The sequence below is a fragment of the Drosophila sulfurigaster genome, chromosome 2R (assembly GCF_023558435.1).
Source record: "Drosophila sulfurigaster albostrigata strain 15112-1811.04 chromosome 2R, ASM2355843v2, whole genome shotgun sequence".
In the NCBI taxonomy this organism is placed as follows: Eukaryota; Metazoa; Arthropoda; class Insecta; order Diptera; family Drosophilidae; genus Drosophila; species Drosophila sulfurigaster.
Genome location: NC_084882.1, coordinates 5,999,991 through 6,021,823, shown reverse-complemented (window position 1 = coordinate 6,021,823; position 21,833 = coordinate 5,999,991). Strand labels below are relative to the sequence as shown.

Sequence of the window (21,833 nt, the reverse complement as noted above, 5' to 3'; positions counted from 1 at the left end):
ATTAGTGATAATCAATCTGATAAACTGCTTAAGCTTATCTTTTACTAACATTACTTAATTCAGTTTAATCGAAATTTTGCAAACTGCTTTACTGCTTTACAGCAACTTGTTGGCGGTTGTTGTCGCTCCAAACATCAAGCATCGTTGAATGACAAACCACAAATGACATCCAGTTTTTAATAACAGTTTAGTTAATAACATTCAGCTTTAAAATTGCATCGACTGGCCTAGACTCACAAGTTTTTTTTTTTTTTTTTCTTAAAAATTTGTATGTTTTATTATTTAACAAGTGTTCTGCTACTTTATTGGCAGCTTGACAAGTTATACCTTAACAAATAAAAAAATACTAACAATAAATCATATTATGTGAAAATTCTTACAATACTATGTATTATATATTAATATACTATATAAACATATATATTAAGTTAAACAAGGAACCTTGTAGGAAGGTCCTGTGGATGGCACCTCTTTAGTCTTCTCTTTTTTGGAGCATATCTTAGACTTCTCGCTAGTGGGTTGGGATGAAAATTCATTCTCAAAAGAAAGTTATTAGAATGCTTCCGAATAGCATCGCCAACCTTGTGGACCTTGAGATCCTTCTCTATATCTCTCGTACGCATGTACCAGGGAGCATTACATAGTTTTCGTAATATTTTTGCTTGCGATACTCTTATTTTGTTTAGGTTTGTTTTGGCTGCAATACCATAAATTTGTACAGCATATCTCCATATCGGACTAAGAATGGCTTTGTATATATGAACTTTACTGCGTAGGGAGAGCTTACTCGATGGTGCAAGTAACCACGCCATTTTCTCTGCTTTTGCCATGACCGCTTTCTTGACCATTGTTGTGTGCATTTTAAAGTTTAGTCTTCTGTCTAATATGACACCAAGGTACTTTTGACTTCGTTGTACGTCATTGTGTAGTCTTGCAAAGTTATATTTCCACATGACAATGGTCTTGTGGCAAATGTAACATTCGCACACTTACTGCTATTGATGCCTATGTTCCATTTCTGGGCCCAGACTTCAAAGGAGCTTACGTACTGCTGCAGTGCTTCAGTAGCAGTGTCAATGCTTACGCTTTTTGTTAGTACTGCAGTATCATCGGCATACGTTGCTATTAGTATGTTGTCCTCGTCTATACCGGTGACGATGCTGTGGTTAGGCATGTCCGCTGTGTAGAGCGTATGCAGTGTAGGACCTAGTACGCTGCCCTGGGGTACACCTGCGTTGATAGGACGTCTTGTTGATTTTATTCCATCAAAGACGACGCCGAAACTTCTGTCCAGAATAAAACTTCTGACGAGTTGAAATAACTGTGGAGTAAGGCTGCCTCTTAGTTTAAAAAGCAGACCTTCATGCCACACTCTATCAAACGCCTGTTTGATGTCCATAAATACCGAAACTGTGTACATCTTGCGCTCCATGGCGTCCAGGGCGAAGTTGACAACACGGTTAAGTTGTTCCGGAGTGCCGTGCTTTCTTCGGAAACCAAACTGCCACTTTGGAATTCGTCGTGCCACCGATTCAAGTTTCAAGATGCGGTTCAAAATAACCCTTTCTGTCATCTTTCCCAGTGCTGGAAGAAGACTGATTGGCCGGTATCCATCGACTTCAGTAAGCTGTTTCTCTGGTTTCGGAATCATAGTAATTAGCGCATTCTTCCAGATGTTGGGAAAATAACCCAGCCTAAGTATGCTGTTTAGAAGTAGCACAATAAATAACAGTGCTTTTTTTGGTAGAAGCTTCAACGTCCTGTTATCTAGAAGATCCTCGCCAGGGGAATTTTTGGCCTTTAACGCTTTTATAAGAAGCTCTACTTCTTGCAGCGTAACCGGTTTTTCAGGCAACGTCATTTGGAATGGGGTCTCCAATTGCAGCTCAACCGCCCTTGACTAAATTAAATATTTAGTCAATGTGATATATTGTCCAATCGTTCAATGTGCTAATAATTTATTTTACATACCTTAACCAATAAATTCCATGTTTAAGCTTGTCGGAGAGTAAGTAATGCAGATTCGACACATTGTCCCTGCGCAGCTGTGCGTGCGTCTCGGCACATTGACGCTGCGTAGTTTTAGGTGCACTTTGGCATTTTGGCACTGCGTAGTTGCTTGTGCGTTTCGGCACATTGGCACTGCGTAATTAAGAGTGTGCATGTTAGATTGCATCATTCCTTATTTGCGCTTTGTTGGTTGTCCGCATTTTGTCGCTTTGCCAAGTACAGTTATTGCGGGGCGACAGCGTCGAGACGCTGTCGCTGAGTGTGCTTCGATGGCTATGGTGTAGGCAGTAAAAGGATCGAGCGGTCAGTGTGCTCGTGCAATCGCCTGTGAGAGCATCGAAACTCGCTTCGCGATAATGAATAAACAGACTTCGGTAGAACAGACTCCGACAAGCTTTTTTGTGTTGTTACAATTTCAAGGTAACACTCACAGAAAAAATTACATGCTTTCGCGCCAATTTTTTTTTGTGAGTGGCCATATCATAATCTTTAAATTTAGACAAATTGCAAATTTGCAAGTTCCACAACCGTTTTTAGGATCCTGTTTCACCCTACATTTTTGCACGGAAAAGTTAAAAAGCAAATATTTATGTCTATGGCAACAATATCGAAAGTACATATTATTGCAACTTTATTACAACATTTTTAATTTATTTTAAATTTCACATATAGTGTTGGGACTCCACAATATTAATTTATACTATCTCTCTTCTCGAGGGAATGCATAACATATGTATCTTTTTTTAAATTATCCTTCTTGATGCTACTCTTAATTTTGTCGATATGAGTCCAGAATAATAGGTTATCTATTATTTCGAATGTGGAAGTGCTGATGTGACATCTACATACATACATTCCAGTATCCGGAGTATCGATTGTTTTGTGCTAGGAACTGCGGAACGAAATGAAGTCGCAAAAACTTTGCACGGACGTTTTTATATCCGCTGCCCATAGGGTAGAAGGGTATTATAACTTTGTCCCGGCAGGAAATGTATGCTACAGGCATATTGAGGCATCTCCGTATATCAGCGTCAACAGATGAAGCGATATAGCTTTGTCCTTCTATCTGTCTGTCCATATAAACCTAGATCTCAGAAACTATAAGAGATAGAGCTATAATATTTTTGTCATCAAGTTTGTTTCAAAATTTTACCACGCCCACTTACGCCCCCAGAAATTGACAAAACTCGAATTATAAGCGTAATTTTAAAGCATCGATCAAAAGTGGGTTCATATCTGATGTTGTAACAATCCATGTTGGCACAATCATTCGCAATTTAAGAAAATCCTGTCGGCTAGTGTACACAAATATTTAAAAATTCAACGTTTTTAAGTCGTGCGTTGAAGGCTGGTGACAATCATGCACTCGGCATGTTAAGAGTTCGCATCGAGGTGGTACAGGTCAGAGGAATATTGGAGGAAGTTACCCTGCAGATTACAATATATGTATATGTTCTTCTTTAATTTAGATAATACTGCCCCTTGACTCATATAATATGCATGCATTACTTGAAACATCAAACTTCTTTATTATTGAGAATGAAGCCTATTTGTTCATTCTATCAAAACTCAGGGCATTCTACAAGGCGAAAGGGCTGGGAATAAGCTTGGCTCCTTACAATGGGTTCAAAATTGTACCACAAGCTGGAAAATACAGTGATCATGTGTGATCTGAGCCAGGATGGCTATAAGAGCGCCAATCGTCTAAGAAATCTCGGATTTGAGCAGACCAAGTTTGTTTTGCGAAAAATGGCTCAATACACCGCAGCGCACAGTGGTTGGGCTTGTATGAAGCCGCGGCCAAAAATATTTCCCGTTGAGATATCGTTATGAAATTTTCCCCAAAAATTTAAAAAAATATTTTGTATATGGCGTATATGCCGATTGTGCGCCAAAATTCTTCCGGTGGAGTTACAGTGCTAAAATTTCATATTAGAATCCAAGATATACTATATATATATTATATTTAATTTATATTGCTGCTTTCTTCTACGAAACTAGATACTCTTCGAGTTTTTTCTTCATTAGTGCCCACTTCTTACACCAAAGATCAAAGATGTATGTACATGCGTGAAAACTCCAAAAATCTATAAAAATATTCTAAAATATTCATATAGCTTCCATACAAACGGATAAAATAATTTTTTTCCAAGACTAAATTCAATATTTGACCTCTTAATACAAACGTTGGTTTAATCGTAATCCCCAAAATTAAAACAACCATAAATATATCACTTATTTTATTCATCGAGCAAAAAATGCACACCACTTAATAATTTTGTTTTTTTTTTGTGCATTGTAAATTTCTTTGCCCACTTATAAAAGGGTCTAAGGTTAATAGCAATCTATGGAATAAATCCCTATTTGTGTCTACTCGAGACGTTTTCCTAGTGTGAAACTCTCGAAATTTTTTTATATCCTTGTTTTTAGACTCGGCAGCTTCTTCCGACAACTCTCCTATCGAAACAAGGGCATAGCTTATAATTTCAGAACCGTGGACTAAAACTTTGTGAACGGATGGTGGAAGGTAATACCATGGATACAATTCAATAAGCAAATTTTGCGGTGTCAAGTGCAAAGCATCCAAATTTTTCCGAATTGATTTTATATCCAGATGCCATGCATTGCAGTAATGTCGCACACCTAATTAAAACATTTTCATCCAATCCTGTAATATCAGCAGACAATTTCGTATCGCTAAAAAATGTTCTCGACACTTCACTCTTATCAACAATATAGCCGTTTTTAATAATATTTGCTTCTATCATTTCAATCAATTTTGTTCCTTTCAACGGCGCTACCTTCTTCGCTGCACCATACATTAAAAACATATAAACGTGAGAATACACACTTATAAGAAGAACCTATTAAAGTTTAAACCAAGGGAATAAACAAAAAATAAATCTAAACTATTAATAAATGAAAAACTATTAATAAACACTAACTCAAAAGACGAAGACAGGGCAACAGCACAACAAGCACACGAGCGAAAACAATTTTTTTAGTGCAAAACTGACCCTGAAAATGTTAAGACGGTGTTAGAATTTTTACGATTGCAAGCACATCGGCAATTTTCGGCAAAAAAAAAATTTTCACATTTATTACCTTTAGAGCCAGACAAACACATTGATATACAACTTAACTGTGGCATTCTGTGGCGTCACTACTAAAACCTTAGCTAAACATAAAAAATACTTTCAAAATATAGACAAAAAACATGTATTATTTCAAATTAATATAACAAGAGTTTAACAAGTACGTTTTTTTATAATATCTCAAATTTTAGAATATACCTTCAACTTCAAAATCCATTACAAATATTATAAACTTGGACACGTAATAAATGAACTGACCACTTCAAAGTTCGGTTTTGTTGTGAAAAATTGGCGATGCGCGCAAGCTGTGCTGTGCAATTGACTACCTGCTCGCAACTTCAATTATATTTTTAGAAAGAACCGTTAGATATCCAGAAAAATCTAGTTTGCCATGAAAAAGGTTGGACAATTTAGAAACGATTTGTTTACTTTTCGTACATTTTTGTTGTTATGACTTTTTTATTTTTGGCCTATGGACGCAACCACTGTGCAGCGCCACTGACCGTCTAATGCAGGGTATGCTTGGACTGGAATCAGACAAATCAAAAAATTCAAAAAATACTAGAGCCACTGCAGAAACTATTTCTGAAAAACTCCAAGGACTATGTATGAAATTGATAATCAATATAAATTAAACAAAATAAGTCATATAATATTGTATACATTTTCCACAGTTGAAAGTTTTCGACGGACACAAAAGTACTCTTGCAATACTGAATAAGTACGAACCTTAAAAATTTCATATTCTAATCTATGGCGATAAATAATAATAATTGGATAAATAATCTGCTTTTAAAATTTAAAGCCAATGGAGATCTGGATGGTTTGCGCTTTCAGATACCCAAATACGGTCACCCATCTCCTGATCTTTTGCATTTTCTCATTACGTGTGTGGACATCGATTATAAACTAAAAAATTTCGATTATTTCATAAGTTATTATCATAATCAACTCATACAACATCTGCGTTTATGAGACTACGAACAACCAATTCCTACCATTAGGGAACTTTATATCAAATTATTCAAATATGGAACTTGGGCAGTTATATGGCTCTACCTGTAGTGCTATTAGATTAGATTAACAGAAGAAAAGTGCAGAGGGTGATCAACAAAAAAATAAACGTTATATAATACAGATTGAAAATATTTTGACTTGGCTGGATAATCGCGGACTTTTAAATTAAATATTAAAATATTTAGGTCAAAAATAAACAATTGGTTTATAATTAAAGAGTTAATTGGCGTGACCAAAAAAAATTAAGAATTTCTTTCACTTTGTAGAATTTAAATAGCATGTAATTGGCGTTTCTATTATTTCATATAAAAAACCCTTAGTCATAATGATAAGAGCGACCTATACCAACATTTGTAGATGTAATACAAAAGTAGTGAGCAAAGCGTTTAGCAAACATGTGGTAAGTCATACATACGGTTTGAAAGTTCAATGCTTTATATTTTTACTTAAATCTGATGACAGGGAAAGCATTTCTATCAATTTATTTCGACTTTATTCACTTTTTAAAATTCATATTTTGTTTTTGTTGAAAATGGAAAAATAAACTGTGTGTGAATGTGAACATTTATACGAATTTCGGTTATTAAAACAACGGATTGGTATGGTAAAAGCTTGGTCAAATTAAATCGAAAGAAAATGAGTCCTATTTCTAAGAAAAGAACGAGAATGAAGTCAATTAATAGTTTTCCATTATGATGGTCAAAGCTCGAAACTTTTTCTTCAAATTCTAAGCTCACATGAAAGCTAAAAAAAAGACACTTGATTTCGTAAGTATTTACACAAAACTGTTATTGAAATTGCACTTTGTACATTGGCTACGAGCTTTTACAACAAAAAGTAATATTAAAATACGCACATATCTAAAATATTGACAACTTAATTTTTGTGTCGTCTTATCACCATATCTTCATCGAAGGATGAAAATTGCAACGCTTTCAGTGGAAACTGATCCGTCACTATAAATAGAGGCGTTTAAATGAACTTATAATTATATTATATTATATTATTATTATATTATAATTATTATAACTTATAATTAAATTTAATTGTCTTTTCAACTCAACAACTTTAGAAAACGTTTTTAGATGTCGGCCATGGGTCAAAAGTGTTCGAAGCCTCAGCATTTAACTGAAGTTCGAAATAGTTCCGATTTGTGCACCAGAAAGGATGGAAAGAACAAGATCCAAAATCAGTATCAGAAAAATTCTGATAGTCAGTTGGTACCCGACTGGATACACAAGTCCCAATTTATTGAGATTCTAAAAGAAAATGTTCCCGAGTTTGCCAGAATTGAGAACTTTTTGGTGAAACCAGCATTAAGTGCAGGCGAGAACTATTCGTCCTTAATGTTGCGAGTAATCATTGATATAAAGTTAACAGGTGAGATATATAAGGAAATTTGTAACTTAACCTTTTAAACCTAACATCAAATCAATTGTTATGTTTAGATAAAACCATAAAGCCTATGTCATTCATGATGAAAGTGCCTCATGAATCGGCCAAAATGCAACAAATGTTAAAAACCGTCAACTTTTTTACTGTGGAGAATGCAACATATACTGAACTAATATCGAAGTTCGAGGACATTTATAAGGCCAAAGGTATAAGCATCACGTTCGCTCCACGAACCTACAAGTTCAAAGAGAGCCTTAAATATGAGCCCAAATTGGCGAATTCGGTGCTCATGTATGATCTAAGCCAGGATGGCTACAGAAACCTCAATCGAATGGATTGCCTCAATATGGAGGAGAGCAAGTTTGTACTTCGCAAGCTTGCACAATACCATGCAGCCGGAGCACATTGTCGCGTCATTCATGGGCCCTATTCAGACGTTTTTACTCAGCCCATGTTTGGTTCCAGCAAGGAGAGAGCCCTCACCATACTGAACGGCATAATGGGACCTTTTAAGAAAATGTTTCTAGGTCATCTTAAAAACTTTAAGGATGGCGACAAATACTATGACAAATTTGTAATTATGACTATAGTTTTAATTGCACTTTAAACGAACAACTTCGAAATTAATTCAAAATGTCTTTTTAGGAACATCTTTTCTCCAAAATGAGTCAGAAATTCCTTAAACTAAGTACCTATGATCCCAATGAGTTCAATGTGATTAATCATGGTGATTGTTGGATTAATAATCTGCTCTTCAAATTTGGGCCGAATAAGGAATTAGTCGATGTAATTTTTGTTGACTTTCAATTGCCAAAATATGGACACCCCTCAACGGATTTACTCAACTTTATCATGACTTCTGTGCACATTGATCTCAAATTAAAGGAATTCGACTTTTTTATCAAATACTACCACGATCATCTGATTGAGCACCTGCTCCTGTTAGGCTATTCGGAGCGAATGCCTACCTTAAAGGAACTTCATTCGCAGCTGTATAAATATGGAATCTGGGCAATTACAGCTTCTGTTATGGTGCTGCCAATTGTTCTACTGGATCCCAACGAAGAAGCACTTGAAGGTGCCCAGTTCAAGAACATGTTGTACACCAATAGCCGTTATAAGACTCATATTGAGAAAATATTACCATGGCTAGACAACCGGGGTCTGTTAGAAGAATAAAAGTATAATGATCATACTCGACGCAGCAATTTCAGAAATGTAAAGATTAGAGCACTTCTGGAAGCACAATATCCATAGCAATATCAATACATATAATAAAAGCTTATTAATAAAATTTGTTGTATTTCAGAACAAAAATTTAAACTGTTTTAATCTGTCAATTTTTCCTAAGAGTCTATTAAGAATATAAAAGCTGCACTTCTTTAAGTACTTTCTTATGATTAGATTTAACAACACAATTGACTTGAGTATGTATGTTTATATGAGTCGGAAATTAAATCGTTTTGCCAACTTCAACTCCTTTTGGAACAAATAATTCAAATGATTGATTAATAATACAATTTTTTGAATCATATGTTCGATCAGCGACATTTACTGCTGCACAGGAAAAAAGGTTCTAAAATCAAGTTTCTGGTCTTACATTTGATATAAGACACAAGTTCTTGTTTATAAGAGAAAAAAATTTAATACATAGGTTTAAGACCAAAAATCTTTTTATAATCAAATAAAAAAAACAAACATTAATTTTTATTATTTTTTTTGTTTACTATTTATTTCTTAATCTTTTTATTGTGCGCATTTCATTCAGTTGTATGTTAATCTCTCTGCTTACGAAATACATACATACATATGTACATCATGGACTGCAATGAAGAGAAGCTGGACGAACTGATCTTACTTTAAGAATTTAAAACACAAATTTTAAGCTGAATACTCTTGATTTTAGAAACTGGTATTTTTCAGTGTATTAGAATTTAGTTCGCATCATTCTAATCTACAAATGTTAAACTAGTTCTTATAATAAAATTATTGCATGCTATTATCGCTTGTGGTTGTGATTGTCGTCCACTTGGGAAGTATTCACAAAGTTAAAGTCATTATGAGTAAACGAGTACGATTGATAAACATTCATTTCAAATTGTGTGTTCCTAATCAATTTGTTGTAGACCTAAAGCAAACATTAAAATGCCCTGTAAAAATTTTAATATTTTCATGTTCACATTAATTACCAATAACCATTTACAAAGAAAATTAATATGCTGCAAGGAAGAAATGTATAAGTCAAATAGGTCGTTGTCATTACAAAGTTGAAGATTTCATTTTGTTGTAATAATTCTGACTAATCATAATGTCAAGCCACCTTTTTGAATTTACCGTATACAGGGTATTTAACTGCGTCACATTTTCTATTTCACAGTATTTGTATAAAATTAAGTGATACTAAGTATAGTATATATATAGCATACCCTCAAGCAACCAGCAATTGGAGAATTTATGAATGATGTAGATGTTCTAGTTCTGTAGAGAGCTTTTAATTGCATTAAACTGATGCGCACCATATGAATAGAATACTTTTCAGTTTGTAGTTTCGAAATACACTTGTTGCATCAGTCTCTCGGGGGCAAACTGATAAAATAATTTTGTTATCAGCGATAAATGCTATCAGTACTTATATTCGGGTATAAATATCGACAAACTATTTAACGCATTCCCTCAGTTGAAATTAATTCGACCTGTTGAAAAGACGTACCTAGATCTCGTACAATGGGTGCATTTAATTCGAAGTCCAAGCACAAGTATGATGTGGCTAGTGAAGAACCTAAGCCGCAGAAGAGAAGCATTACCGCTAAATCTAATGACTCTCAAGCACAGAGCAAGATCGTCACACCGGATTCCTCTCCAGCCGCTGCCCCTGCCGCGCCAGTTCCAGAATTTGATATTAAATTGGTACCCACATGGATTAAAGAGTCGCATTTTGTGGAAATACTCAGAGAGACTGTTCCAAGCTTTGAAAAAATCAAAAGCTTTCACATAAAACCCGCTTTGAACCCCGGAGAGAACTATGCAACACTAATGCTGAGAGTGAGCTTAGATGTTGAATTATCAGGTATGTGAAGAGCTAATCTTTTAATGATGTCACAAATCAGAATTATATTTTAAAATGCAATTAAATTCATGTGCTCTATATATAGTATTCTTATCGACAAAGAAATTTTGAGCGTAATCGTTTGTTATGGTCACTTATCTCAACTTGAGATAACCATTTTATAATTGTCCCTAGTCTATCTATAACTAAATTACAGTCAAGTATGGTGTACATAACATATCTTAACTTGAAAGCGTAAATCAGTCATATAACTTTATTGTCTCTATGGATAAAAACCATATTTTACGCATTACTCGACGCAAATACTGTATTGATTTCATACAATTTAATCTTTATTGCCCAATCGTAATCAAATTATCATATGTCATTATTGTGTGGAATTTCCGACTTTACGATTACTATTTTTACCAAACTTGACTAGTCTGTAGATAATGCTTTACAATTTCTAAAGTGTCTAATGTTGTTATAGTCTCAAAGATCTAGGATTGAATGCGGAAAGACAGATATATATATATAATAAATAATCAATAATTTTTCGCTAACAACTTTGTGCAGGTTAGAAGCATGATAAATTGAATAATTAAAAAATATTGGGTTCAGATAAATTATTTTTTAATGATTCAATTTATCAAGCTGACTGATTTAAAAACATTGGCTTCGGAAAAATAATTTTTTAATTAGTAAAAAATTTACTCTCATTACAAATAGTCCATTCCTAATGATTTCGGAAACTATTAGTACTTGCAAATATTGTTATTGTAACGAGTAGCATTAATTTGATTACTTTGATGTCTGGATTGTTCCTTGTGATTTTTGCATACTTTCTTACTAACTTTATTGTGTCTTTTTATACACGCTACCAATAGGGTAGAAGGGTATTATAACTTTGTGCCGGCAGGAAATGTATATAACAGATAAAGGGGGGGGCCTCTCCGACCCTATAAAGTATATATATTCTTGATCAGGGTCAACAGCTGAGTCGATCTAGCCATGTCCGTCTGTGTGTCTGTCCGTCTGTCCGTATGAAACACTGGATCTCAGAGACTATAAGAGATAGAGCTATAATTTTTTTTCGACAGCATTTGTTATGTTTGCACGCAGATCAAGTTTGTTTCAAATTTTTGCCACGCCCACTTCCGCCCCCGCAAATCAAAAAAAATCGAATACCAAGCGTAATTTTAAAGCTGGAGTTGCGAATTTTTGGTATATACTATAATTACTATAGTAGTTATGATTCCTGCAAATTTGGTTGCGATCAGATAAAAATTGTGGAAGTTATTAAAGAAATACTTTTGTATGGGCAAAAACACCTACTAGGGCTCTTAGTTGCTTTGGCCGACAATCTGGTACTTACACTCGACTGTAACTTTCTTACTTGTTTGGTAATATATTTATTTTTTTCAGACAAATCCAGCAAGTCCGTTTCGTACATGATGAAAGTGCCACACGAATCGCCGGAAATGGAACAAATGCTCGCCGTTTCAAATTTCTTTGTCGTTGAGAATGAAGCCTATATAGATTTGTTGCCCAAGCTGGAGAAATTGTACAAAGAAAAGGGGCTAGACATAAGATTTGCTCCGAGAGCATATCAGTTCAAGGAGAGCGTAAAAGAAGAGCCTCGACTTGCCAATACAGTGTTAATGTACGATCTGGGTCAAGAAGGTTATAAGAACGTCAATCGTTTGGAGTGTCTCAATTTTGAGCAGACCAAAGTAGTTCTTAAGAAGATGGCACAATATCACGCCGCGGGTGCACATTATAAGAACCTCTATGGTATCTCGGAGCGACTTATGTATGGAATGTTTGGGAAGAATATTGAAGTTGCCTTGGCGATGCTAGAAGCCATGATGGTACCAACACAGAAAAGATTCCTTAGTAATTTAAAGAACTTCAAGGACTGTCAAAAATACCATGACAAGATGGTAAGTGTAGTACAACTGATCCAGTATTTCTTTTTTTTTATATTATTTTGATTAATATCCTTTATTATTAATTAGGAAGCATATTTCGGTAAAATTAAAGATCTGTTTAAGTCCATTGGCAACCACGACCCCAATGAATTCAATGTTATCAACCACGGTGATTCTTGGGTCAACAATCTTCTCTTTAAGATCGCACTAAATGGAGATCTCTCCGAAATGCTCTTTGTGGATTTCCAGAATCCACACTATGGCCATCCTTTCGGAGATTTGGTCTATTTCATAATGACATCTGTGCACATTGATTATAAGCTGAAGCATTTTGACTATTTCATCAAATATTACCACGACCAGCTGATTGAGCACCTGGAATTACTCGAATACACTGAACGCAAGCCGAAGTTATGGGAACTGCATATGCAGCTATCTAAACACGCTAGCTGGGCCATCACTGCAGTCTATATGGTGCTGCCCGTGGTTCTTCTGGATCCCACTGAATCGGCCACCTTTGAGAACTTCTTTGCAGACACTGAATCTGGGTCTGATTTTAAGAATCTGATGTACTCCAACAAGCGTTACCAGCATTATATTGAACAGATACTACCTTGGCTGGATAATCGAGGACTCCTAGAAACCTAGTAAGTCCTACAGCTCAGCTGATTATGATCACTTGATTGTGCATCTCAAACGTATAAATCCCTTTTTTAGTGAAGAACTCCCAGGATTGACTCCTGCTGCGATAGCAACTGAATCACCAAATCAAGTTGTGATCAATGTGGATCCTGAGGCCCCCGACTGGGTCAGCATCGACTTCTTTAAGACTCTGCTTAAAACAGAGATAACCGACTATAAGGATATACAAAGTTTCCTTGTGCGAAAAGCCACAGAAGCTGGTGATAACTACTCTTCAATCATGCTCTCGGTGGATATTGACTACCTCAAAGTATCGGGTGGTAAATCAAGCATTTCATTTATGCTAAAAGTGCCACCGGCTGGAGCCGCTTCAAAGACGATACTCGACTTGATGCTCACATTTAAAAAAGAGATAGCAATGTACTATGATGTCATACCACAGCTGGAGCAACTCTATCAGCACGCTGGAGAGCCAGTTGTCTTTGGCCCCAAAAGCTATACGTTCCAGACTTCGCCAAAGGACGACCACATCCTGCTTGAGAACCTGCGACCAGCGGGCTATAAGAATGCGGATCGCCTTAAGGGGTTGAACGAAAGTGAAACGAAACATGTGTTAGCAAAGTTGGCCAAATTGCATGCAGCCTCTGCTCAATGGTATGTAACAAAAGGCAAGTATGCTGATTGTCTGGACAAAGCTTTGCACAATGAGAACACTCGTCCAATCTTCGAAAGTGAGCAAAATAAAAGTTTTATGGGACTAGCGGCTGAGGCGATTCAAAAATTCCAGGGTAGTGAACTTTATGGCAAAAAAGTGGTAAGTTTAAATCAAGATTATGTCCAGATGAAAGTACAATCCCACTATATCCTTTATTTTAAAGGTCAAGGTACTAGATAACCTCTTTACACTGATATCCAAGGCGGAGGAGTACGATGAGAAGCAGTTCAATGTGATGAATCACGGTGACTGTTGGACAAACAATGTGATGTTTTCCTATAATTCACAAGGACAGATTATCGATACTCTCCTCATCGATTTCCAGCGATCAAACTTTAACACTCCAGCCCAGGATCTATATTACTTCCTGTTATCCTCGCCCAACTTTGATATCAAACTTGAGAAATTCGATTACTTTATTCGCTTTTATCACGACGAACTGAAACGAAACCTCGAGCTGCTGAAGTATCCGCGCCACATTCCCTCTCTAAGAGAACTCCACATAATGCTGCTGAACGATTCCATTTGGGCTGTGACAACCACATCCACGGTGATGTCAGCAGTCCTGCTCGAGCCCACAAATAACGCGAGCATTGAGACCATGTTGGGCAACGATGAGGAAGGTAAAAATTTCAAGCGGAAGCTCTTCAATAATGACAGATATCGTAAGCACAGCGAAGCCATATATCCCTTTCTTAATCATAGGGGATTGCTCGACTTTGTCTAAAGTTTCTTTTTCGCTACTGCCTCTGAAACTATACAATTGCAAAATGTGATGTATTATTTATATGGTATATATTGTCAAATATTGAAAAAAAAAAATAAATAAATATATAATTAAAACTTTTAGATAATATGCACTATACACTATGATTTATGAGTATCTATTGTAAGCATATGACATTTCCGGATGATAAATAATGAGAGCCTAATGCTCAAGAGAAAATTCTTCATCAACAACATCGATACTATACATATAATCCTATCCGAACCAAAAGAGTCGCTTAGTCTAGTGTTAGTAATGTTACTTTTATCAGCTCGATAAAATTGTAAAATATGATTTCCTCTTACCGTCAAATAATAAAAATAATAGTAATTATCTATATGATGGGCAACGGGTATAATGAATTTAAACTTTAAAGAATATGAAACAATAAAAGATTTAGCAAACATAGCACAGCTATAAATCCCTTCCTGAATCAAAAGAAGACAATTAGACTAGTACTTTCTTAAAGGGTTTATTATTCAAAGTAAATAAAACTTTTTGGATTATAGCGACTTTCATTATGAAGTTAACTTGCAATTTATTGACTTTGCTTCATATACAAACTAGAGAACAATCGTATATAGTTATGCTAATTGGAATCCTACAAATATAATAGTTGCAAATATAGGTTAATGAAAATAACATCTTATTTGACAGCCAATTTAAATGCCACATATATGGTGGTTACAAAGATAACCGCAATGGCAAGTTTCCTAAGATTAGCCCTATTCACACCCTTTACTGTGCGCAATAGTTCCATGTTCTGGCGGAAAACGTTGCGACTTTCCTCGATGTACTCGGCACGCGTCTGTTCGTCTAGATTGCCGTATAGCTCGTTGAATATGCGCCGCAGCTTCGACTTGAGTTTGGGAATTCGTGTGGGAAAATATGTGGCCTCACATCCAACAGGACATATGGTCACCTGCTCGGGCATTGGACGCGCCATCAAATCTTTATCATCAAGCTCAACATTAGCAGCAGTTGAAGCATCAGTTGCCAACGCTGCATCGGCCTGTGCCTGTTTTTGCTCCTGCTCGACATTGCCTTTGGGAAAGATCCACAGTTTGCGAGCAATCATACGCTTTTTTTGCAATAATTGTCCACCAGACATCAATGCCATGTACATTTGAAAGGCATAGGCGAAGAGGAGCACTTCATTTTTGGCGGCGACACTCTCTAGCAATGAAAGATATTCTAGGACAGCCGGACGCGGCTCGTAAGTCTTCTTCCAGTCGGAGCCATAGAAATATGCAAAGTCACGCTCAAAGGCAGCGGTCCGATGAAGTTCCTTGGGAAGCAGGCGCTCTGGCAAATGTGTTTCAAAGAATTTATATAACTCGTAGAAGACCAAGAGACCATCGTACCAAACTTCATCGTCCGACAGAGCTGCAATTCGACAACGCCCCAAAGACTAAATATAAAAATTTCACGATAAGCATAATCACATATGTATGTAATTACCGAATGCAAATTTTGCGTTAACCAAAACATCAGTCAAAGTATGGACGTCTTTTGTAGCTTTGCGTACTTCCTTGGTAAACGTCATATCGACAGGATTATCAACACCATCATTATCTTCAGCATTTTCAGTTGGTTGCATGTTAGCTGTTGTCTCGTCCAATGACATTTTATTTTCAATATTGCTTATAACTTTATCAAATGGCGTATTGACGTTTTTCTTTGTTTTTAAATTAAATACGTAAAAGAAGATTATCGAGTTATCGATGAGTGACTGCTTCGATAGTTGTCATCTTTGCAGCACTTATCAGTTGGTATATTTAGTTGAGTGTTGCAAAGATGTTAAATATCAAATGTATTATTCATCGCTAGGTCGATACTCTTGCCACTATGACGCGTTTCACAACACGCAAACCAAGTGAGTTTGTTTTGTTGTTTGCAACAAATAAATAAATTTGCTGTTTTCATTCTCAATAAAAAGTAAAACTATTAATAAACGTTCACTGTAAGTCAGTTAGTTGTGCGATATAGCAGCCAATATGGGCATACAAAAACAGGATGCATGGCACAGCAATTTGCCAATAAAAAAAATTCTATTATCATTAATATGCAATTTATGCCCACATTACACACTAATTCAAATAATCACCACCAATTACAGCCAACACAACACACACACACATAACACATTCATATCAGTTTGGTTTCATCACTTTGATTCTAGTCTCAACTATTTATAAAAGAAACACGAATTGTTTGTCTTAAGAATATATGCATGCACATCTCTAAACAACATGTCGGATTTCTTTACCACTTTTGATAGCAAGAGCGGTCATAACGACTCACCACCAATGGCATCGCCCTCTCAGCACAGCCCAATGACAAACAACAGCAACTCAACCTCCCAGAACGGTACATCAGCAACAACGACAACTACGAGCCAGGCTGCTGCTGGAGTTGGTGGCGCAGGAGGCGGTGGTGCAAGTGGTAAAAGCACAAATCACAGTCCAGCAACTGGGGCCGAAAATACACCTGTAAGCGAAACGGTTTCAATATCGATGATAACTTATTAATACAGTTATTCTGTGGAATCTTTAGATGCTAACCAAACCGCGTCTTACCGAATTGGTGCGTGAAGTGGACACCACAACACAGTTGGATGAAGACGTAGAAGAGTTGTTGCTGCAGATCATAGACGATTTTGTGGAGGACACCGTCAAGTCAACAAGTGCTTTTGCTAAGCATCGCAAGTCCAACAAGATTGAGGTACGCGATGTGCAGCTGCACTTTGAGCGGAAGTATAATATGTGGATACCTGGATTTGGAACAGACGAGCTGCGTCCATATAAACGTGCTGCTGTCACTGAGGCGCACAAACAACGCTTGGCTTTAATAAGAAAAACCATCAAGAAGTACTAGACACGATTTTAATTTACGAATGGATTCCCGTTCTTTTTCTTCAAATTGACATATTGTTTTAAATTTTTTGTGAAACGCATCGCTTATCAAGATTCTAAAATAAGATGCAGTTGTATACTTATAATATCATTTACTTTAAATATACAGAATATAGAGAAACACGAAGTAGTCAATTCAAATATGTGTGCAAATGACTTCTGAATGACTTTAAATAAACAATATACAATTCATTACAAACTATTTTTTTGTTTATTCGCCAAACCAATTAATAAACACAATTACTTTCGATTTTACGATTCTACTTATCGATAGCTATCGAAGTGCGATAGTTGCGTTGACGTTTCTCCCTTCTCAGTTACCAACGCACATCTGTGTGTAAAATAAGCAAAAACGAGATGGAAATTTGTTGATATTCTGTATTTGATAAATGTTATTGTTTCTTGTTAGCTGAAAGGTATTGCAATTTAAAAAAGGCATAACAACATGAAGCTGCCAGTCATGTGTCGCACTTGCGACGCAAGAGACACCGATAAACTTTATAAGTTAGCGACGGCCACCAAAAGATTTCCTGATAAATTGCTCTCCGACATTTTATCTGAATTGACGCACATTGAGGTAAATATGCTACAAACTAATTATCTATTCATATCCTTAATGCAGACAAGTTATTTTACAGGTAGACGATCCATTGGGCCAGCGACTCCCACAATGTTTGTGCGGCACCTGCGCCAGGAAACTAATAAGCGCTTATTACTATGTCAAGCAGGCGCTGGCAGCACACGAGCTGCTGATAAACCATGTGCAGGATAGCGACAAAGTCAGTGTGGTGGACTGCCTGCAGGAGGTACCCATGGAACTGTGTGCCGAACAACATGTGGAGGCAAGTCTTGTTTATTGTTATTACTTGAATCTCTCACAAATCAATTGTCTAAAGGTTAAATTGGAAACGGAAGAAGAGGATGTTGACAACGATATCACCTGCACAGAACTGCCGGAATTCACCACAGTACAAAATGCCAACGATGTTGACAACACATTGAGCAGTGATGTGGATGTAGATGTAACCAAAGCGTCCAACGATCCATTGACAATGGTCGATCCCGTCAAACAGGAAGAGGTTGGAGTTGCAACAAAAGCAGCGATTGCACAGGACCATTTGTATAAGGCTGATAATGATAACGACGAAGAAGAGTAGGATTTCAAATCGCATATTGAGTGTACAAAAGTTAATCCCATTATGTGTTTCAGTTCGCTGGATGATTTGCCTCTACAACAGCGGATACAAAAGTGGAAGCAAACAGAAAAACATCGCAAATTAAAGAGACAAATATTCGAGTGCAAAGAATGTCCCAAAAGCTTCAAGCGTCCCAGATATCTAAAGCAGCATTCTTCACGGGTGCATAAATCGAAAACTGATTGGTATTCCTGCTCGTTCTGCATACGAAAATTCAGCCACCACGAAGCACTGAAAGCACATCTCAAGGTGCACGGGGATTCGAAGAGATCGGCCAATTTGGGAGAAAATAAAAAGGCCAAGGATATTGATATAAATGTGTGCAAACCTCATGGCTATAAGCTTATTGAGTGCATGATCTGCCAAAGTCAATACGATAAGATCGTTCATTTGCGACGCCACTTAGAGCAGCATCCAGAGATTGTTAACTTTGGCACACGGTCCAATATGGAACCCAATGAACTTGCCGAGCTGTTCTATCCAGATGCCAAGGATATGACTGAACAAGAACTAAAGGCGCTCATACGAAAAGATTTAGCTGCTGGCATTTATCAACGTTTCTATTCGATAACGAATCAATCGGGCTATGAAATAGATCTAGACAGCTCAGAGACTGATAGCGAAGCTGAACTGGATGCAGATGAGCATACGAAGCAACAACGTAGCATACCAATAGCCAAATACTGTTGTGAACTTTGCCAAGAACGCTATCAACGGAAGTATCAGCTGTACGAGCATCAGCGACAAACGCATCTCTGGCAGGATGCACCGCATGTCTGTGGTCGCTGCGATGCTCGCTTTGTCAGCCTGCAGTTGCTGCGGCATCACAACGAGTCGCAATGCAAGAATTCGCAAAAACGTTTCCTATGCCACAAATGTCCATTGCGCTTTCGCTGGCGTCACAATCTAAAGGTGCACATCAGGGAGCACAGAATTGCTGTGAGTATTGGCAAACAATGCATTACATACTTTATTCTTATATAACTCTTGCTTTAGAATCAAACATTCGAGTGCGTCGATTGCAAACGAGTCTTTGACAAGAAGAAGTCGCTAACAGTTCATTTGCTGAGCGTGCACGCAGAGCAATCGAAGCTAATACCGTGTCAATGGTGCACTCGCAAGTTCTACCGACGCGACTATCTGGTGAAGCACCTCAAGCGACATGGCATTCGAGAGCAGGATATTCCATTGGCGGAGACACTTATTGCGGCCACTTCAAAGCCGAATGGCACCAAACGAATCACCTGCAAGATCTGCAACATGCACTTTGAGCGCATCATCGATCTGCGTGCTCACATTCAACTAGAGCTGAAGCTGGCTTTATCGCTGCACCAGAACTATGATTCGCCACACAACTATTCCATAACAAATGAATCGGGATACGAACTGCAGCTAGGTGACTCTGAGACAGAGGATGAAGTGCAAATGCAAATGCAGATGCAATCAACGTCGCGCATCGTCTACGTCTGTGAGCTGTGCAAAGTGCAATGCAAGCGAAAATACGAGATGATACAGCATCAGCGTGCCATGCATCGTTTTGACAAGATGCCACATGAGTGTGAGACCTGCATTTTCAAGTGTGTCTGCAAGGTAACGTACTTATTCTACAGTTTTATTCGAGCAAATTTACTGAAGCATTTATCCTTTTACAGAGCATTATGGATCAGCATCGTCAATCGCAGTGCCACAGCACTGAAAAGAAATATGCGTGCAGTAGATGCAGCTACAAGTTTATGTGGCCTGAGAATCTTCAGCAACATATGCAACTCCAACATGGTGGAAATGAACGCGGTGCTAGCGCTGATCGTCGTCTACCCAATGATGTAGCGGATCAAGTCGATCCTGCTCTTCAATTACTACAATGTCCGCACTGCGATCGCACCTACCAAATGAAGTCACGCCTTAACAATCACATACGGGACGTGCACATCAACGGCGATCGCAAACGCAAGGAGGCCATCAAGAAGTTCTTGTGTTCACTGTGTGGTCGCGAGACGCAATCCGCAGCAACCTTAGTAACCCACATGCGCCGCCATACAGGCGAGAAACCATTTAAATGTGATCTATGTGAAATGGCCTTTCCCCGGCACTCGGAAATGATATCGCATCGTCGCATGCACACCGGCGAGAAACCATTCCATTGTACAGTCTGCGGCAAGGATTTCGCCCGATCCGATAAGCTCAAACGACACATGCTCACCCACAGCGGACTGAAGCCCCACAAGTGCACGTACTGCGACAAAAGCTATCGCCAGGCCAAGGATTTAAAGCTGCATCTTCAGCAGCATACGGGCGAGTGCCCTTTCATCTGTGGCACATGCGGCGAACGCTTCATCCAGGGCACCGCGCTCGAAAAGCATCGAATGATGCGTCGTCACTTTGACGAGGTCGACGAACGAGGTACAACGCAATCGCAGATGCAGACACAAACCGCTTAAGGGTGCTTTGCCATTTGTTTAGTTATTTAGACTTGAATTATTGTTTTTTTTTTATTATTGAAAGACTGGCTTGATGCCTACAAATTTGAAATGCAAATTCATTTAGTTGGTTTTATTGCTTATAACTCTTCGGATCCGCGTGCTTCAATCTTCACCATTTCCACATCGAAAACAAGCACCGCATTTGGAGGAATCTTACCACCTCCCGCTCCACTTGCTCCATACCCAAGCTCCGGCGGAATTGTCAGTGTTCGACGCTCACCTTCACACATTCCTAGAAGTCCCTGGTCCCAGCCTTTGATGACTTGTCGGGCGCCCAAGCTAAACGAGAAGGGCTTGCCGCGGCCATAACTACTGTCGAACTCAGTGCCATCTTGCAAAGAACCCTGAAAACAAATTATGTGTTTTGTTATCAGGAACTGACGTGCAACATATTTATTGGATTATTACCTTATAGTGCACGTGAATAAGGTCGCCGCTCTTTGCTTTCTTCGTGCAGTTTTCAACTCGTTTTTTAACTCCAATCTTCACTTTAGGCGTATCATTGGCCAAAGCCGTACCGAAAAGAGCACAAACAATTAACAAATGCTGCACTTTCATCTTCACTTCTAGTTAAATTTTTCTTTAATGAAAACATGATATCGGTTATCGACGGCACCGATTATTA

The 21,833-nt window shown here is 37.6% G+C and overlaps 6 protein-coding genes across 9 annotated transcripts; 4 read left to right on the top strand and 2 right to left on the bottom strand.

The window, feature by feature from the left end:
* The first annotated feature begins 6,574 nt into the window (after nt 1–6,574).
* Nucleotides 6,575–8,751, top strand: LOC133837942 (uncharacterized). 2 transcript variants are annotated; one of them, XM_062268856.1, is made up of 4 exons: nt 6,575–6,889; nt 7,208–7,502; nt 7,571–8,091; nt 8,163–8,751. In XM_062268856.1, the coding sequence occupies exons 1-4, from the start codon at nt 6,860–6,862 to the stop codon at nt 8,694–8,696; spliced, it is 1,380 nt and encodes a 459-aa protein (XP_062124840.1). In that variant the 5' UTR covers nt 6,575–6,859; the 3' UTR covers nt 8,697–8,751. The 2 variants fall into 2 exon arrangements, with proteins under 2 accessions (XP_062124840.1, XP_062124841.1); XM_062268857.1 differs by having other exon boundaries at nt 6,576–6,889; nt 7,195–7,502; nt 8,163–8,750.
* Nucleotides 8,752–10,182: 1,431 nt separating this feature from the next.
* On the top strand, nt 10,183–14,593 carry LOC133838049 (uncharacterized). Its single transcript, XM_062268998.1, has 5 exons — nt 10,183–10,584; nt 11,989–12,506; nt 12,582–13,141; nt 13,212–13,950; nt 14,015–14,593. Exons 1-5 carry the CDS (start codon nt 10,242–10,244, stop codon nt 14,576–14,578), a joined length of 2,724 nt encoding a protein of 907 aa, XP_062124982.1. The 5' UTR covers nt 10,183–10,241; the 3' UTR covers nt 14,579–14,593.
* Nucleotides 14,594–15,120: 527 nt separating this feature from the next.
* LOC133835829 (uncharacterized) lies at nt 15,121–16,364 on the bottom strand. Its single transcript, XM_062265942.1, has 2 exons — nt 16,079–16,364; nt 15,121–16,003 (listed from the first exon to the last, which is right to left on the bottom strand). Exons 1-2 carry the CDS (start codon nt 16,242–16,244, stop codon nt 15,264–15,266), a joined length of 906 nt encoding a protein of 301 aa, XP_062121926.1. The 5' UTR covers nt 16,245–16,364; the 3' UTR covers nt 15,121–15,263.
* Nucleotides 16,365–16,391: 27 nt separating this feature from the next.
* On the top strand, nt 16,392–17,731 carry LOC133835830 (transcription initiation factor TFIID subunit 12). 3 transcript variants are annotated; one of them, XM_062265943.1, is made up of 3 exons: nt 16,392–16,493; nt 16,899–17,109; nt 17,174–17,731. In XM_062265943.1, the coding sequence occupies exons 1-3, from the start codon at nt 16,429–16,431 to the stop codon at nt 17,492–17,494; spliced, it is 597 nt and encodes a 198-aa protein (XP_062121927.1). In that variant the 5' UTR covers nt 16,392–16,428; the 3' UTR covers nt 17,495–17,731. The 3 variants fall into 3 exon arrangements, with proteins under 3 accessions (XP_062121927.1, XP_062121928.1, XP_062121930.1); XM_062265944.1 differs by having other exon boundaries at nt 16,448–16,580; XM_062265946.1 differs by having other exon boundaries at nt 16,471–16,580; nt 16,903–17,109.
* Nucleotides 17,732–17,821: 90 nt separating this feature from the next.
* LOC133835827 (zinc finger protein 420) lies at nt 17,822–21,719 on the top strand. The gene is made up of 6 exons (XM_062265941.1): nt 17,822–18,109; nt 18,171–18,374; nt 18,429–18,685; nt 18,743–19,667; nt 19,725–20,318; nt 20,381–21,719. Exons 1-6 carry the CDS (start codon nt 17,978–17,980, stop codon nt 21,164–21,166), a joined length of 2,898 nt encoding a protein of 965 aa, XP_062121925.1. The 5' UTR covers nt 17,822–17,977; the 3' UTR covers nt 21,167–21,719.
* Nucleotides 21,204–21,803, bottom strand: LOC133835831 (peptidyl-prolyl cis-trans isomerase FKBP2). The gene is made up of 2 exons (XM_062265947.1): nt 21,617–21,803; nt 21,204–21,552 (listed from the first exon to the last, which is right to left on the bottom strand). The coding sequence occupies exons 1-2, from the start codon at nt 21,764–21,766 to the stop codon at nt 21,286–21,288; spliced, it is 417 nt and encodes a 138-aa protein (XP_062121931.1). The 5' UTR covers nt 21,767–21,803; the 3' UTR covers nt 21,204–21,285.
* Nucleotides 21,804–21,833: the final 30 nt, after the last annotated feature.

Bases quoted from the DNA above. Each gene is read 5' to 3' on its own strand.
- LOC133837942 (XM_062268856.1), top strand. From the start codon at position 6,860: ATGAAAGCTAAAAAAAAGACACTTGATTTC. The intron at 6,890-7,207 runs GTAAGTATTTAC...AAACGTTTTTAG, and splicing joins AAAAAAAGACACTTGATTTC to ATGTCGGCCATGGGTCAAAA. The intron at 8,092-8,162 runs GTAATTATGACT...ATGTCTTTTTAG, and splicing joins ACAAATACTATGACAAATTT to GAACATCTTTTCTCCAAAAT.
- LOC133835831 (XM_062265947.1), bottom strand. From the start codon at position 21,766: ATGAAAGTGCAGCATTTGTTAATTGTTTGTGCTCTTTTCGGTACGGCT. The intron at 21,553-21,616 runs GTAATAATCCAA...ATTTGTTTTCAG, and splicing joins TTATTCACGTGCACTATAAG to GGTTCTTTGCAAGATGGCAC.
- LOC133835827 (XM_062265941.1), top strand. From the start codon at position 17,978: ATGAAGCTGCCAGTCATGTGTCGCACTTGCGACGCAAGAGACACCGAT. The intron at 18,375-18,428 runs GCAAGTCTTGTT...AATTGTCTAAAG, and splicing joins GTGCCGAACAACATGTGGAG to GTTAAATTGGAAACGGAAGA. The intron at 19,668-19,724 runs GTGAGTATTGGC...CTCTTGCTTTAG, and splicing joins TCAGGGAGCACAGAATTGCT to AATCAAACATTCGAGTGCGT.
- LOC133838049 (XM_062268998.1), top strand. From the start codon at position 10,242: ATGGGTGCATTTAATTCGAAGTCCAAGCACAAGTATGATGTGGCTAGT. The intron at 10,585-11,988 runs GTATGTGAAGAG...TATTTTTTTCAG, and splicing joins CTTAGATGTTGAATTATCAG to ACAAATCCAGCAAGTCCGTT. The intron at 13,142-13,211 runs GTAAGTCCTACA...TCCCTTTTTTAG, and splicing joins CGAGGACTCCTAGAAACCTA to TGAAGAACTCCCAGGATTGA.
- LOC133835830 (XM_062265943.1), top strand. From the start codon at position 16,429: ATGTATTATTCATCGCTAGGTCGATACTCTTGCCACTATGACGCGTTT. The intron at 16,494-16,898 runs GTGAGTTTGTTT...CACTTTTGATAG, and splicing joins TTTCACAACACGCAAACCAA to CAAGAGCGGTCATAACGACT. The intron at 17,110-17,173 runs GTAAGCGAAACG...TGGAATCTTTAG, and splicing joins CTGGGGCCGAAAATACACCT to ATGCTAACCAAACCGCGTCT.
- LOC133835829 (XM_062265942.1), bottom strand. From the start codon at position 16,244: ATGTCATTGGACGAGACAACAGCTAACATGCAACCAACTGAAAATGCT. The intron at 16,004-16,078 runs GTAATTACATAC...GTCGAATTGCAG, and splicing joins TAACGCAAAATTTGCATTCG to CTCTGTCGGACGATGAAGTT.